The 14322-nt window shown below is 45.7% G+C and overlaps 1 protein-coding gene across 11 annotated transcripts in view; it reads left to right on the forward strand.

The window, feature by feature from the left end:
• MTSS1 (MTSS I-BAR domain containing 1) overlaps nucleotides 1-12939 on the forward strand; it is a 132930-nt gene extending 119991 nt beyond the window's left edge. For 3 of the 11 annotated variants that reach the window (XM_075415574.1, XM_075415578.1, XM_075415576.1), the window contains 4 exons: nucleotides 5324-5518; nucleotides 7594-7758; nucleotides 8123-8285; nucleotides 9976-12939. In XM_075415574.1, the coding sequence (XP_075271689.1) occupies nucleotides 5324-5518; nucleotides 7594-7758; nucleotides 8123-8285; nucleotides 9976-10673 (1221 nt within the window). In that variant the 3' untranslated portion in view covers nucleotides 10674-12939. Of the gene's footprint in view, nucleotides 1-4186; nucleotides 4307-5323; nucleotides 5519-7593; nucleotides 7759-8122; nucleotides 8286-9975 lie in introns of all 11 variants that reach the window. The other 8 variants (XM_075415577.1, XM_075415579.1, XM_075415583.1 and 5 more) reach the window with 6 other exon arrangements.
• Nucleotides 12940-14322: the final 1383 nt, after the last annotated feature.

Here is a 14322-nt window from a genome sequence, read left to right on the forward strand (position 1 = left end):
TTTTTTTTTTTAATATCCTTGCTGGAATTGATACACACCACACCAAGCAGCGGGACACTGTCCAAGAACAAGCCATGGCACAATGTGTGAGAGACCAGATACCAAACTACATAAGTATAACGTATGTTTGAGGAACTGGTTGTTACTGTGCAGAGCTCAGTTTTAGCTTTCTGCTGATACTGTTAACTTTAAGCTTTTTGTCAGAAGAGATGGTTTGAGAGCAGAGCAGAGCTGCTGTTATCGCAGCTGTGGGAGGAAAAAAAAATCTCCCGTGATTAAAATAGCTAAAATGAAAGAACTAATTTAAAAAAAAATGATTCAAACTAAACAGTGATTTTAAAAAGGAATTGACTAAAATACGTTGAAAAAATCCGATAGCTAAATTTCTCACTCTGCGGGATGTGGAGTAGAAGTTGCTCAGCCTGGTGTTTGCCTGTGCGTGTGCTCCCCAGGGTGCGTGTGCTGGTGGGTGTGCATCGAGAACAAGCACTCAAATGTCTGGAGACTTTTTGCCCAAGCAGTAACTGTGCAGTTTCTGTTTTCAGCCCCTCGTGTGCTTTCTGCTAAGAAGTGAAGGGTGGTCTGTGCTTCCCACACCCAGGTCCCTCCATTCAAGACTGTTTCTGGAGTCTGGTCCAGGCAGCCTTTGACCTGCTGCCACTCACGTTTTCTTTACACTTCTCCTTCAGTAGTTCAGTATTCTTTGGCCTCCCTCTCCATCGTTTTCTCACTGTTTCAGTCCTTTTCTCGGAAGATCAGAGGCTCCCCTTCCCTGTGCCATGCAAGTTTCTCAAGACAAGGAGACCCTGTTTCCCTACCACCACCTCTTGCACTTCCTTGAACTACCAAGGTGTTTTCCCCGTGGCAGCTTGGTTCATCCTTTGTCTAGCTTTGCCTGCTAAAAATGGCCACGCTGAGTTAGTGGGAGAGTCTTTCTTTCATCTTTCTTTCACCTTGGAGTCACTTTATTGCAAAAATAAGTTCATCACTTCCAGTCTTTTTTTCCCCGTACGCCAAGTAAATTGAACAGTTCTTTGCATTTTCAGAATTTGCATTTTTAGCCTTTTTCCATCTGCTTGCTACATGCAGCTTTGTGGCTAATAAACCTCATTGATGACCAATTTCTACCATTACTTTACATAATTTCATGAAGTTTCTGGCTTGTAAACAGGAGTAGTCTATGAGACATAAACTCCAAATTCTTACTTGTCACCATCGGGGTATCTGCAGAGGACAAGGTGTCAGGATACTGTGTTTGGAACTCAGACCCTTCCCTGCCTCTCCTGCCATGTGCAGGGTGTGCAGACCCAGGAGAGTCTTTCAGGCCATAAGCATGAGGTTTCAGAAAGCATTTTCTGAAATTACATGTTTCTCTCTCTTTTTTTTTTTTTTTTTCCCTTGGCCAAAGTATAGCACTAGTGTGCGTGTTCTTGTGGGGCTTCTCAAACAGTTTATTTTGCTAAGTGTTGTGGTTTAACCCAGCAGCTGGCAACTAACCACCAGACAGCTGCTCGCTTACCCTTCCTCTTCCCCCCCAGTGGGAAGGGAAGGAGAACAGACAAAAGGTAAAACTCGTGGGCTGAGATAAAGACAGTTTAATAAGACAGCAAAGGAAATAATAACAATAAAGAATAGGCAAAACAAGCTGTACACAATAAAATTTTTCTCACCACCTGATGACCATTTTGCAGCCAATCCCTGAGCAGCAGTCGTGGAACTCACAGATTTTGCAGAGCTCCTGAATAAGTTCAAACTCACAGAAAAAAGAACGTTGAACTGAACTCCCGGAAAAGAGGTTCCTGCCCCCTGGCCAACCCCCCTTTATAAATTTCGCATGATGCCCATGGTATGGAATATTTCCACTGGTCAGCTTGGGCTGGCTGCCTGGCTGTGCTCCCCCCCAGCTCCTGCACGCCTGCTCGTTAGCTGAACATGGGAAACTGAAAATGGTTCTTGATTTCTTAGGAACAACTAAAAACATCAGTGTTATCAACAGTCTTCTCATACTAAATCCAAAACACAGCAGCTACTAGGGGGAAAATGAACTATCCCAGCCAAAACCAGGAATGTCAGGCAGAACTCTGTGGAGTTTTAGTGTAAAAACTAATTTTCTATAATGTATTTTTCTCTAAGGATAGAAAAAATAGGCTCATCTCCATCTAGTGTACTGTAGTTATGTCTGATGGCAGAGTCAATTGCAGCTCATGTTTGTCTGTATTCTTATTTTCAGAGGTTTTTCTCTTGTAAAAGGAGTTGCATTAAAGCAAGAATTTGACAAGTGCCACAAAACATCAAGCCACTGCGTCACTGGGTACCCCACTGCATACTTTTCACTTCTCTGCGTAACAGCTACTTGTCATTTGTTGTAGTTTCTTCTGATCTTGTGTTCACCTCAGCTCTTACTGCGCTTTGAATACAAGCCTTGTTATCTGAGCTTGCTTGTATCTGAAACACATTTGACAGGTCACCCGCAGATCTGATCTCATGTCAGCATAAGATGGGATATGCGTTATTTCTGTAAAAGAATCCACCACATGACGTGCTTTTTAAAAACTTCTAACAGCCTTTGCAAAGTTTCACTTAAATGCACAGTTTGCTGATGAGCTCAAGATGCTGATACCGTATTGGCTTCTCAACAGCCCCGGTAGTCTTCATGAAAGTCCTTGTGGTGATGGTGTTCCGACTCAAGAGACGACATCTCCTTTTACCTAGGCAATTAGCTGTACGTTCCTTATACGTAGCTTCTGGTGAGCAGTGAGACAGCTTCTGGGTGTTAGCAGTAATTACTCCTCTACAGTGGCTCTTATCCAGCTGTCTTTTTATTGCAGCCTCACCCCAAGATCTCATCTGAGGTTAACTGATGAAGTTTTACTTCAGCTGAGATTTCCCTTCCTCTTGAAAATGTCATTCCTTGAAATCTGAGGCTTTGCTACACAAACTTGATACAAGAGCGCATTCTTTTTGCTGTCATAAAATAAAATGCTGGGGATATCCTTGGATAGACATGCTTCACGGGTCTTAAACTACCAAAGGATGAGTTAATCTTGTAGTATTGAATGTCCTGACAGTGAATAGATCTCAGTACTGCCCTGAGGGCTTTGCCAGTATTCTTGACATTTCCAAGCACTCGCTGGACCTGCATGCACCCCCCTCCCCGCTGAGGGGGATGATGCTTTTAAGGGGGAGATGTACAAGAGCATTGGGAGTTGGTAAAATGGTCCACATGGTTATGCACCCTGGCCTGCCTGTAGGTGAATGAGATGCTGTTGTAGAGGTCGTACAGCAGCAAATGTACGTAAGGGCATGCACTGAAAATTGGAAGAGAAGTTCCTAGCTAGGAGCAAAATGTTTGAGGTGTTTGATGGATGCTCTGTATCCTGCATTTTCTTTCGCTCTCCATCCAAGCCCCTGATATTTTCTCTCTCTGCTGTTAAGAGAGGCGGGTGGCAAGCACATGCCACCACCTATGCACTCAGCAGAGTACGTGTACCTTCATAGTGGCTGCTGGGCAGAAAAGTTTGAGTCAGAGTGCTCTTGGTGTATGCATACTACCCGCAGAGGCACATGCATACAGATAATGCGCTTTGGAAGCCTCCAGTTTTGGTAAGTATCACTTCTTTCTCTGTTCCAAAATATTTGAACTCAGGTGAGCTTTTCACAAGCACTTTTGCAGATCAGAATATCCGAGAACTTGTGAATGTAAGTGACGTTTGCTGCTCCATGTTTGAAACCTAAACTTTCTGTCTTTCAAGTACTGATGATCTGCTGTTCTGTATAAATCAGTTGTCTCAGTATATTGCATGTTTGGACCGTAGGTGCCCTCAGCTTCCTCAGCTACTTGCTCTGAGACAGTTAACAGAATTGAGACGCTGAAACTGCAATGAGGAGTTGAGGTCGCTGCCTCGATTCCCTCATTCTTAAGCAGCGTGGCAAGTTCTCGCATTAAGCAAACGGCTTGTTTTGTTTCTCATAGATTTCCTGAACATTAGCAATGGTTTTGAGCAGTTTCTAATTGATTTTTAAAACCCTAACCCTTTGCTTCTCTCATCCTTCCCTCTCTCCTGTGTGTGTGTGTCTGTGTATGTGCTTTTTGTCTTTTTTTGTTTGTTTGTTTGTGTTTGGTTTTTTCTTTTTTTGATGGCTTGTGTATCCTTTCCCTGCGTTGCGGTGCTGTTTTACGCTGCAGAATTCGTCCAGCTCTGCCTCTTCAGAAGCCTCTGAAACCTGCCAGTCAGTGAGCGAGTGCAGTTCCCCCACCTCAGTCAGCTCAGGCTCCACCATGGGGGCTTGGGCCTCCACAGATAAGGTGAAAAACTTCATCTCAAAGACATACAAACCTACTAGCTCGTTATCCAAACCTAGCAACATTTGGACAAAACAAAAAAAACAAAACGTGCACGGGGCGCAGCCAGGATTCCGCTCTGTGAAGATGAGAATAGGAACTGCTGCACGCTCCCTTAGAAATGAATCTGTCTGAATAAACCACAGCACCACTTACCTTTAAACTAGCTTTTAGGGAGAAGCTACAAACTGGGCATTTTACAGAGGTCATTTACTAAGAAAAGCTCATTGTCCACCTTTTCTGCTCAAAGAGATTGTGGAACGCTGCCCAAACCCAGCTGGTTGCCTAACAGAGAGCAGCTTGCCCAGGCTGTACTGTTTGCGGCTTCTCCGCGCTCCCCCATGAGGCAGCATTACACTGAGCAATTGGGGTTTGCTTTTGACCAAAACAAAATGGAAAACGAAACACAGATGGTTGGAATAAACTACGGGGGATACATTCTGAATCGGGGGAGGAGGTGATAGCGGTCTCCATTCTCATCTGGTAAATCCTTGCTGTTGGTTTTTTCTTTTTTTTCTTCCATATCATCACACAGCCAGAGCACGTCATGTTCGAAGGCTGTAGGCTTTTCCTCTCTGTCCAGCTATGTAGAGTAAACGCCACCAATGCAAATGCCTCCAGTATTGGAAATGTTTTGTTTCTGTGTCCGCAGTCTGCAGGGTGCCTAAATTGCAAAGGCTTTTTCACAGTGTGCTGCTTTCGTGGACAGAAGGCAAAGCTGCTCAGCCTGGAGACAATGACTGCTAGATTGATGTCTGAAATTTGTTATACCAGATAACAATTTTCAAGCAATCTCATTTCTGAACTAAGCATTGTGTCAATTTTCTGTTGTTTATTTGCAGCAAAGCTAAGACTTTTCTTTCTTTTGTTTTAAGATACAGAAGTTTTCTCCCTAGGACATCAGAGTCGCAGTATATTTTCATATTCATTCTGTTTATATTAATTTCTCTGTTTTTGTTTGTTTATTTGTTTCGTTTCCAGTTGTCTAATGGGTTTTATCACTGTAGTTTATCAAGTGACCCATCCGTAGCTTCAGTTGGTGCAGGTCCTTTCCCTCATTTCCCGCCTGTCTCCCGCGCGTGGACTCGGGCTCCCTCAGCCCTCCTTCCAGACTACGTTCATTATTACACCATTGGGCCAGGCATGTTACCATCATCTAAGATCCCTAGCTGGAAGGTTTGTGTTCCTTTTGTTGTGGCAGTCCTCACCTCCTCATACCAACAGCGTGCACGCGGCAGTTGTTGCTGCCTTTTGATTCATGTAATTACTCATTGATTTGCTCTTGTTTAATATCACTCTGAATGGGCACTGCATGGTGATAATCAGAGAGCTAAAATCTGGTAGTGGGTATTTCTAAATGACCTTGTCTATTCTGGCACTGCCTAAAACGTATTAAAGCTGACAGCACCTAGGTAGGAAGGAATAGTTTAACTCTGGAACATTGGTGAAAGCACTCTGGGCTCTATTCAGCGAGAGGAGAGCTTGTTTAGCACCGTCAAAGCGCTCACTTGAGCAGGGAAGTGCAAGCTTGGCATCCAGTTGGCTCAGTGAAACCATCCATTGACCAACATGATGTCCTCACTGCAGTGGCTGTGCTCAGCCCCCACCTTGGCCAGGGGCAGGTAAGCTCTTGTAGACCTAGCTGGAGTGGTTTAAGGCAGCGCCTGTCACCAGGTGAACCTAAGTGGTGACAGAAGCTATCCTAGCTTGACTGCCACAGACTGAAAGTGCTCACCCAGCTTGTTTTGCTCTCTTGCATGAGACCACCGGATAAGTCTGAATGCAGGAAATTCTTTCAGTTGCTCCAGCTGGATCTGCAGGATCTTCCTTGGCATCGAAACGTCCCTGCTCTGCCAGAGACTTGACTCTCGTCCCGGCCAGGCGATTGCCCTGGGCGAATCTGCCGCAGACCAGGGGGAGAAGATCTCTTGTCTGTTGCCTTTAATCTTCACAAGCTTGATGTGCAGTTGAGAGTAGCTGCACAGGTCTTAGATGCCTGTGGATGGTTATATGATACTGCATATGCATGGAGCCTTCTTATACATGTAAACTGAGAGACCTCGTTACCCTAATCTCTCTCCAGTAGCCGGAGACTGTTGAGACATGTGCATAGGGTGGCCACAGTGGTCTTGGGGCTTCAGCATCATTAGCTGTGTCCATGCTAGAAGCACTTTGCCAATGTATTTTCCAGCAAAATACTTACAGCAAAGACACAGCTGTTCAGGCAAAGCGGAGTTTCGTATGTCTTAATAAAACCAAAACACCTCTCTGTACGAGGGGCTTCTGTCAGTGCAGCTGCCTTGCGCTTCTCACACCTCGGGCTGAGACACGTCAGTAAAAATCTATAGTGTGGTCTTAGCCCGCCATTAATTACTTCTCGGAAGGCTGTGTGGAGGCTGCCCAGCAGCCAGCTACTGCCGGTGGTGGGGTGCGTGGCCCGTTCTCACGTACAAGTTGTTTCTTCTGATTTTATTTTTGAAGCACCCCTTGTCTTGGTGAGGGAAAACTCTCTTCAGGATTGGGCTTGCCCCTGCATCGCGTCCCAGCACAGGTCGCTGATCAATCCTGCTCTTTGTGCGCAGCGTGTGGTTTCTGGACACACTCAGGATTTTGCTTAATAGAGCCCTGAGTGAATATAGCCCTTGTGGCCTGAGGAATTTCTGGTTCAAATTTGGCACCAGTCATTCAGAGTGAAGTTAGTCTTTCTTCAGTACAGATCATTATTATCAACTAGATTTCAGCTAGTAAGTAAACTGAGAGATCACTCGGAGTGACTTGCTCCTCTGATGTGTATCAAAAATCTGTTCAAGCCTAGTTTTTCAGAACTGAAGACTTGTAACAGCACATAATACTAGAACTTGTGTTCGTCTAGAAGTTACATCACTGATTGGACATTTATGTGAATTTTCTGCTGTGTGCCAGTGATTTTTGCATTTGAATTTCTGAAAATAGAGGCTTTAACACAACTGAATTTTATTTAGAGAAAACTACAGTATTAAAATGTTAAATATCTTCATATAAGAGCACTTAGGTAGAATAGAAAATATAGATTCCCTTTAATAAAGGAGACAGGTTTTATAAGTGAAGATTTTTAATATCCTCAAAATTAATTTATTTCTGGCCTTACTCAGAAAGGCATATCCAGTTTGGTACATAATCTGTTTCATTAAAATTGCCCTTTTGCATAGTTTTACTTGTAATTGAAGCACAATTACTGATAAAAGCTGTCACTAACAAGCACGTTTCCCTAGGACTGGGCCAAACCAGGTCCCTACGATCAACCAATGGTGAACACATTGCAACGTCGCAAAGAAAAACGCGAACCAGATCTCAACGGAGGAGCTCAGAGCGGACCACCTGTGCCCCCAGAGGAGGCCCAGAGACCTCGGAGCATGACGGTGTCGGCTGCCACACGGGTGAGGCTCGAATTTCGAAGACGCCATTTGGTGCAAAGGAAGTGGATGCACTACTTCCTGCCAGTACTTTTTTGACGTGCTCCATGTTGGCACGTATTTATCCAACAAGCAGGACTCGTGTGGTGTTGGGGTGGTCAGTGGAAGTGGCATGAGCATGAGAGAGCATGCTGCTGGGTGTCGGCATTTGTAGAGCAGTGGCATCCAAAGAAGCACCTGTTTCTTTGAAGCCCTAATAAATGGTTGAACACAATCCTGCTGGGTTGCGATGGTGACAAGCTCTGCTTGGGAGGAGAGACAGCCAAAAGTTGGTGGAGGTTGATTAACCCTTCCAGACGTAATGAGTCTCCTTTCTGTGTGTAACTAGCAGGGTGAGGAGATGGAGGCCTGCGAGGAGCTGGCGCTCGCTCTGACGAGAGGGCTGCAGCTGGACACCCAGAGGAGCAGCCGGGATTCGCTGCAGTGCTCCAGCGGCTACAGCACCCAGACAACAACGCCGTGCTGTTCAGAGGACACAATCCCATCTCAAGGTACCATCCAGGAGATGTTCTTTTTCAGAGCGTTCCCAGCCTGACCACCACCCACTCACCCCAAAAAGCTGTACTCCAGCAACTGTTCACTTGTGAGGAAAGGCTGAGAGAGTTGGGGCTGTTCAGCCTGGAGAAGAGAAGGCTGTGGAGAGACCGAGGACCAGCCTTCCAGTACTTAAGGGAGGCTTATAAGAAAGATGGTACAGACTTTTTAGCAGGGCCTGTTGTTACAGGATAAGGGGTAATGGTTTTAAACGAAAATAGGGCAGATTTAGACTGGATATAAGGAACAAATTTTTTACGATGAGGGTGGTGAAACACTGGAACGGGCTGCCCAGAGAGGTGGGTAAATGCACCATCCCTAGGAACATCCAAGGCCAGGTTGGACGGGGCTCTGAGCAACCTGGTCCAGTTGAAGATGTCCCTGCCCAGAGCAGGGGGGTTGGGCTAGATGGCCTCTAAAGGTCCCTTCCAACCCAAACAATTCTGTAATTCTGTGAACTGTCGGTCACTGGCTTTGTAGTCAGCTGGGGAGAAAGGGGCGAATGTTGCTGCTGTGAAGTTTTTTTCCAGCTTGGAATGCAGCCTGGATTTATTAACTAAATAAGAAACCTGGATTGCTGCATAGTGTACTGAATGATCTTATTTTCTTGTGCATTACTAGCGTGGGTTTTAGCTTAAGGATGCTGTCGTTTTAAAGATGATGCTGGAATTACATTTCATGGGTTAAGTGGAATGACACTGCTATTGCTTCGTACACTTGTAGTGCTGGTGGCATCCTTTTGAGCTATTGTCTTACCAAATACGTGTAAGAGCTTTACTTCCTTGTTCTGTCAGTACGCTGAGTCTGCTCTTGGTTTCCCTTTGTGACCTTTTATTTCCTACCTCAGCAGAAACTGTCATAATTGGAAAAAGAATCCATCGGAGACCTTAACCTGGGCATACCTGGGAAGCTGCAATAAGGTGTTGGGTTTTGTGCCCTGTTTCAGAACCAGCAGCGAGCTGAGAGGGACTGAGTTTGGTGTTTGCAGTTCAGCAACCGCCTTGTTTGCTCAGCTGAGGTCGGTCATGCTGTGCAAGCACAGGAGGCACCAGGGCTTGCGGAGGGCCTAGCTTGGCTCAGCAGTTACGTGGAAGGGAAGGAACCCGATTATTAAAGCTGAGACTGAGTTTTTGGAGCTGACAGTTTTGGAGCTGGGATTTACTTTCTTTCCAAAAATAAGCAAATTTGCTGCTTGAATCACTGGTACATAGTCCCCTGAGCGCCACATGGCCTAGTCTAAAGTACACTTTTTAGTCACTGACTAAAGTCAGTTGAAGTATTTGTATCTACAAGTGGTAGCATACGGCTTGTCCGATGCTGATTTTGGTATCTTAATGTTGGCAGCAAGCATTGAGTCTTTGTTACTTAATTAGTTCTTTTCAGAGAAGATACTGAGTGTGTACAGTTCTCTTTTGCTAGAGACGTGGGCACCCTGCAGCTTTAGGGTCAGTCTGCTGTAGTGCCCGCCTTCAGCCCCGCAGTGTGAGAATCTTGCTCACAGTATCTGAGGCTTCCTTCCTCCTGGAGGTGAAACCTCTCTTAATTGCTATTGACCTCCAGGCTTTTTTGGTTAGATATACTTTAGACTTACTGACATGACTCAGTTGTCTTCTCCAGCTTGTTCCTAACTCTGTCTTTCGGCATCAGTTTCAGATTATGATTATTTCTCTGTGAGTGGTGACCAGGAGGCAGAACAACAAGAGTTTGACAAATCCTCCACCATCCCGAGAAACAGCGACATTAGCCAGTCCTATCGCAGAATGTTTCAAACCAAGCGTCCTGCTTCCACCGCAGGTCTGCCAACCACCCTTGGACCGGTCATAGTCACCCCCGGCGTCGCCACCATCCGACGGACCCCTTCCACCAAGCCTTCAGTCAGACGCGGCACCATCGGGGGAGGTCCGATTCCGATCAAGACGCCAGTGATTCCTGTCAAAACACCGACTGTCCCCGATATCCCAGGGGGGCTGCCCGGCGCCCTCGCTGGGACAGAAGAATGTCCCGAGCAAAGTCCCGAGTCGCCGGCAGCAGGAGATGGTGGGCAGGGTGTCGCCAGCATGCCCTCATCCTCGTGGAGCGGACAAGCGTCTGTCAACCCTCCGCCGTCAAGCCAGAAACTGAGCGCTGCCGACGAGCAGAGGCAAGCGGTTCCCGAGAGCGAGGGGGAAGAAAGCGACCGGGATGGCGTCGGCACCCTCGCGCCCGCGGGCCAGCCGGAGCTCGATCCCGGAGAGCTGAGTCCCGGGGATGTCCCGCAAGGTGAAGATATGCTGAACGCCATTCGGCGTGGGGTCAAACTGAAGAAGACGACCACGAACGATCGCTCAGCACCTCGTATTTCCTAGGAGTGGGAAAGCTGCCAGAGTACTAGCCGCCGAGAAGGAACTGTGAGGAAACTAGGTTGTCTCTATCCATTCCAATCTGTAATCAATCAGTTTTTTAAGATACTCGGTAACAGACCGTCTGAAAGTACTCTAAAAGAGAAAACAAGGTGAAAGAGCGTAGTAAGACATAATCTTCACTGGTGTTTTAATTTGTAAATATCAATGATTTTGTTTCTGCATTTTTTTTTTGATCTAAGTTACACTTTTAATTTTTTCTGAAGGTGCCAAATCCCATTTACCTTTTTTATAACTCTCTTTGTAAAGTTTTAAATCATAGGAGAAAAAAAATGTCAAGTAGTTAACTTCAGCAAAAGGATTTAATGAAAATTTGGCTTTTTTGCAAGCTTTTGTAGAGCGCCTTGTGATAGTGAGGTTGAAAAATAAAACAATGGGACTTACTTTAAAGTTTAAGTCAAGCTGTAAGGAACAGATCCTCATTTAAGTATTAAAAAAAACACGTTTGAAAACAGGAATAAAAATTGACAATAAAAGCAATATATAATGCAAGAAAGAAACCTGCAGTTGGTAGAGTATTTGGGGGGTAGTGGGGGGAGGGAGGTGCCATCAAAATAGCAGATGCTGTTGCACAAAAGTAGCCTAGTAGGATTAATTACTAGTAGCTTCATGGTAAATGCATCAGAATAAGCCATACTGGATTGCAGTGTTTTGTTTCTGTAGGGTGTTCTAAAGACTGGGGTTTTTTCCACATTTCTTTTTTGACTGCACAGCACCAACTCTCAGTCACATGCATGCAGCCTGAACTGTGTGGGCTTGGTTCTTCCACCTCCGCTTTTTGTTCCACTCATCCTTTCACTGAATACAAACAAGGACGACAGGCCTAGGGCAGTTACAAATGTGAAAACATTTTTAAAATGCAAGCAGGGAGTTCTTAGATATTATCAAAATGCCTTTTTCTGACTGTGCCCAGCAGGCTGGGCACCTTGGAAAGCCCAAATATTTTGAGAAAACACTGAACAAACGATCTGACAGGTGTAACCAGCTTGTGATCTAATAAACTGCGAATATTTCTTTCCAATACAGGGGCTTGTTTTTCTTAACTTCTTTTAAATGGCAGTTGATTGGCTTTTCTTAAATACCGAAAAGAAAGGGGTGAAGGGTGGGGGGTGGGGAGCGATACTGGTTTTTTTGATAATACTGGGAGTCCGACCACTATATTCTCTTTTTTTGTACTTTAAGTCATGTTTTTTGGAACGCTATTGATAGAATTATTAAGAGTTGGATTTTTTCCTTAAAGTAAGTTATTGCTGCAATACCCGTCTCCTAAAGCTGATAGAAATATGCAGACCCCAGGGCATGACGCGTGTTCCGACCGGACGGTCCAGAGGGATGCCACCTGCCCACCCACCGCCACCCACGCGTGGACGGGCACCAGGCTCGCGCGTCCCGGGTTGTTCAAAAACGCGCCAAACCATCCCCCGAAGGGGCTGGTCGCCACCACGCGCTCTGCAGATTTCTGTTGGCTCTGGGCTTGCCTCCATAACCTCTTATGCTTTAATACAGACCTGCATTGGATGTGAAACTTCTAGTAGCTGTGTAGTCGCTGTGTTCTGTATAACATTTTACACTGCTGTGGTTGCTAACCTTTGTTTTTTTTTTGTTATGGCTTAAAAGCAAAAAGAAAAAAAAAAAGGCATGATTCTTAGAAAATATTAAACCTTCCTTTCTTTGAAAAACAAGCTCCTTATTACAGAATATAATGAACAGTAGTGCCTGTGGTGTAGCCCACCAATCTTGATACAGTAGCTGATGCATTGTGCAAATGAGGCTTTGAGATGGTTTTTGCATAAACAAAAACTGCTAGGAGATAATCTCAGTAGCTGAAAGTGTTATTTAAACCTTTGAAATAAATGGATGTAACTGTACCCGAGTACAGCTTTTCACTTGTTTAGTTCTTAAACGTTAGTATAATCAGTAAAATTTAATATAAAATGTTGCCAAATTCAATGTAGAAAGAATGTGACAAAACACTTTGGATAGTTCTATTGTTTGTGTTTTTGCATATTGTAAAAGCAGTGTCACAGCTAAAAAATAAAATGTTTCTAATGGTAAATTATTGTGGTTTAGTTGCTAGTTTGTACTGAGAGTTGACCTCTCCCTGTGCAGTTTTTTGTTCTAAACTGGTATAAATAATTGCTGTAAGTGTGTCTCCCTTCTACATTGTAATGATTGCTTAAGCCTACATTATAAATAAAGAACTGCTGGAAAACTGCTGTATTTCAGTTCTTAAAGACTTTCTGCCTCCACAGCTGTGGACGTCAGCGGTTCCCTTCAGCAGACTTCTGAAGATCATGCCGGTTCCGTCTGCGTGTGACGGAAGCAGGAAAGTGAATCAAATCGCGTATGGCTGTGTTGTCCTGGCGCGCGCTGGAAGGGCGGTAGCAGAGCAAAGGTGCAGCGCTAACGATGGAAATTCCATTAAATAATACCTGATGACATTTCTCTGTCCCTCACTCTTGTTTCCTGGCCAGGGAGCACAGATAACTCGACGTGTTGGTGCATCACCTGCCGCAGCGCTGGACCGCAGCTCCTTTGGCCAGAGGAGGAAAATCGCTGCTGCCGACACTGCCCGTGCTTGGTCCAGCTCGCCCCCAGGGCCGTCTCACGGTGCCCCCGGGGGAGCGAAGGCTTCCTTTTGTTCAGCTTCCCCAGGAGCAAAGGTAGAGGGGGAGGACAGTGCCCCAACTTGCAGCGGCCGGATTTATTTCCTTGCCCCTGCGATACTCATTTTTGCCCAGAGGTTTCCATTTGTCACAAAGACATTTGTTAGAGGAAAACTCAACGGTGGTTTGGCTGGAAATCTGTCCTGTCTCCAGAAGTTTCATTCCCCCATCTCCCTGTGGCTGTATTTCACGTGGTGCTTGGCCAGGCGCGCTCGTTTTGAGTCAGAGCCCTGCTGCTTCAATCGTGAACCCAATTCACTTAAAGCTGCGCGCACAAAATGTTTTGGGTGGGGTGGGGTGGGGTGGTGGGGTGGGTTTTCCTGTTACGTGTTTTAGTGCTGAGATGTGGAGTATCCGTGATGTTAAGGAATGTCAGTCAGAGCTGCTCAGGAGTTTGTGAAAGTCGGGAGGGACTTTTTGCTCTGTTTTCTAGCAAAAAAAAAAATTGTGGTTGGCTGGCTGATAGGGAGGGAGGGTGCAAACTCCCACATCATTAAAAAAGGAGTATTTTGGTGTTTGCCTAATTTCTGACTATAGCTACCAGTCAAGCAAAGCACAGGAATACGGCTTTGGGGGAAGGTGAGGCACAGGAAGAGGGGACGGTTTTTGTAAGCTTATATTTGTCTAAACAGAGGTTAAAGCCCGCGTGGCGCGTACCCACCGATTGCTCCAACTGGCTCTGCCCCGCGACAGTGCCGAGCGCTGGGCATCAGCCTGCCTGGCCTCCAGCACTCGCCCAGTTACGGCTTCGCCAGCCACTGGCACTCGCCCAGTTACAGCTCCAGCTCCGAGCCGAGGGCTGCTTGTGCGGGGCTGGGGGAGGCGCGTGGTTTTGGCCTTTCCTGTTCCAGCTAATCTGAGTAGCCACGAAAGCAAATCAGCCTTTGTAATTTAGGGAAGTGCAGTGCTGGTAGAGCAGCCCCTGTGTT

This window comes from Opisthocomus hoazin, chromosome 3, assembly GCF_030867145.1.
Source record: "Opisthocomus hoazin isolate bOpiHoa1 chromosome 3, bOpiHoa1.hap1, whole genome shotgun sequence".
In the NCBI taxonomy this organism is placed as follows: Eukaryota; Metazoa; Chordata; class Aves; order Opisthocomiformes; family Opisthocomidae; genus Opisthocomus; species Opisthocomus hoazin.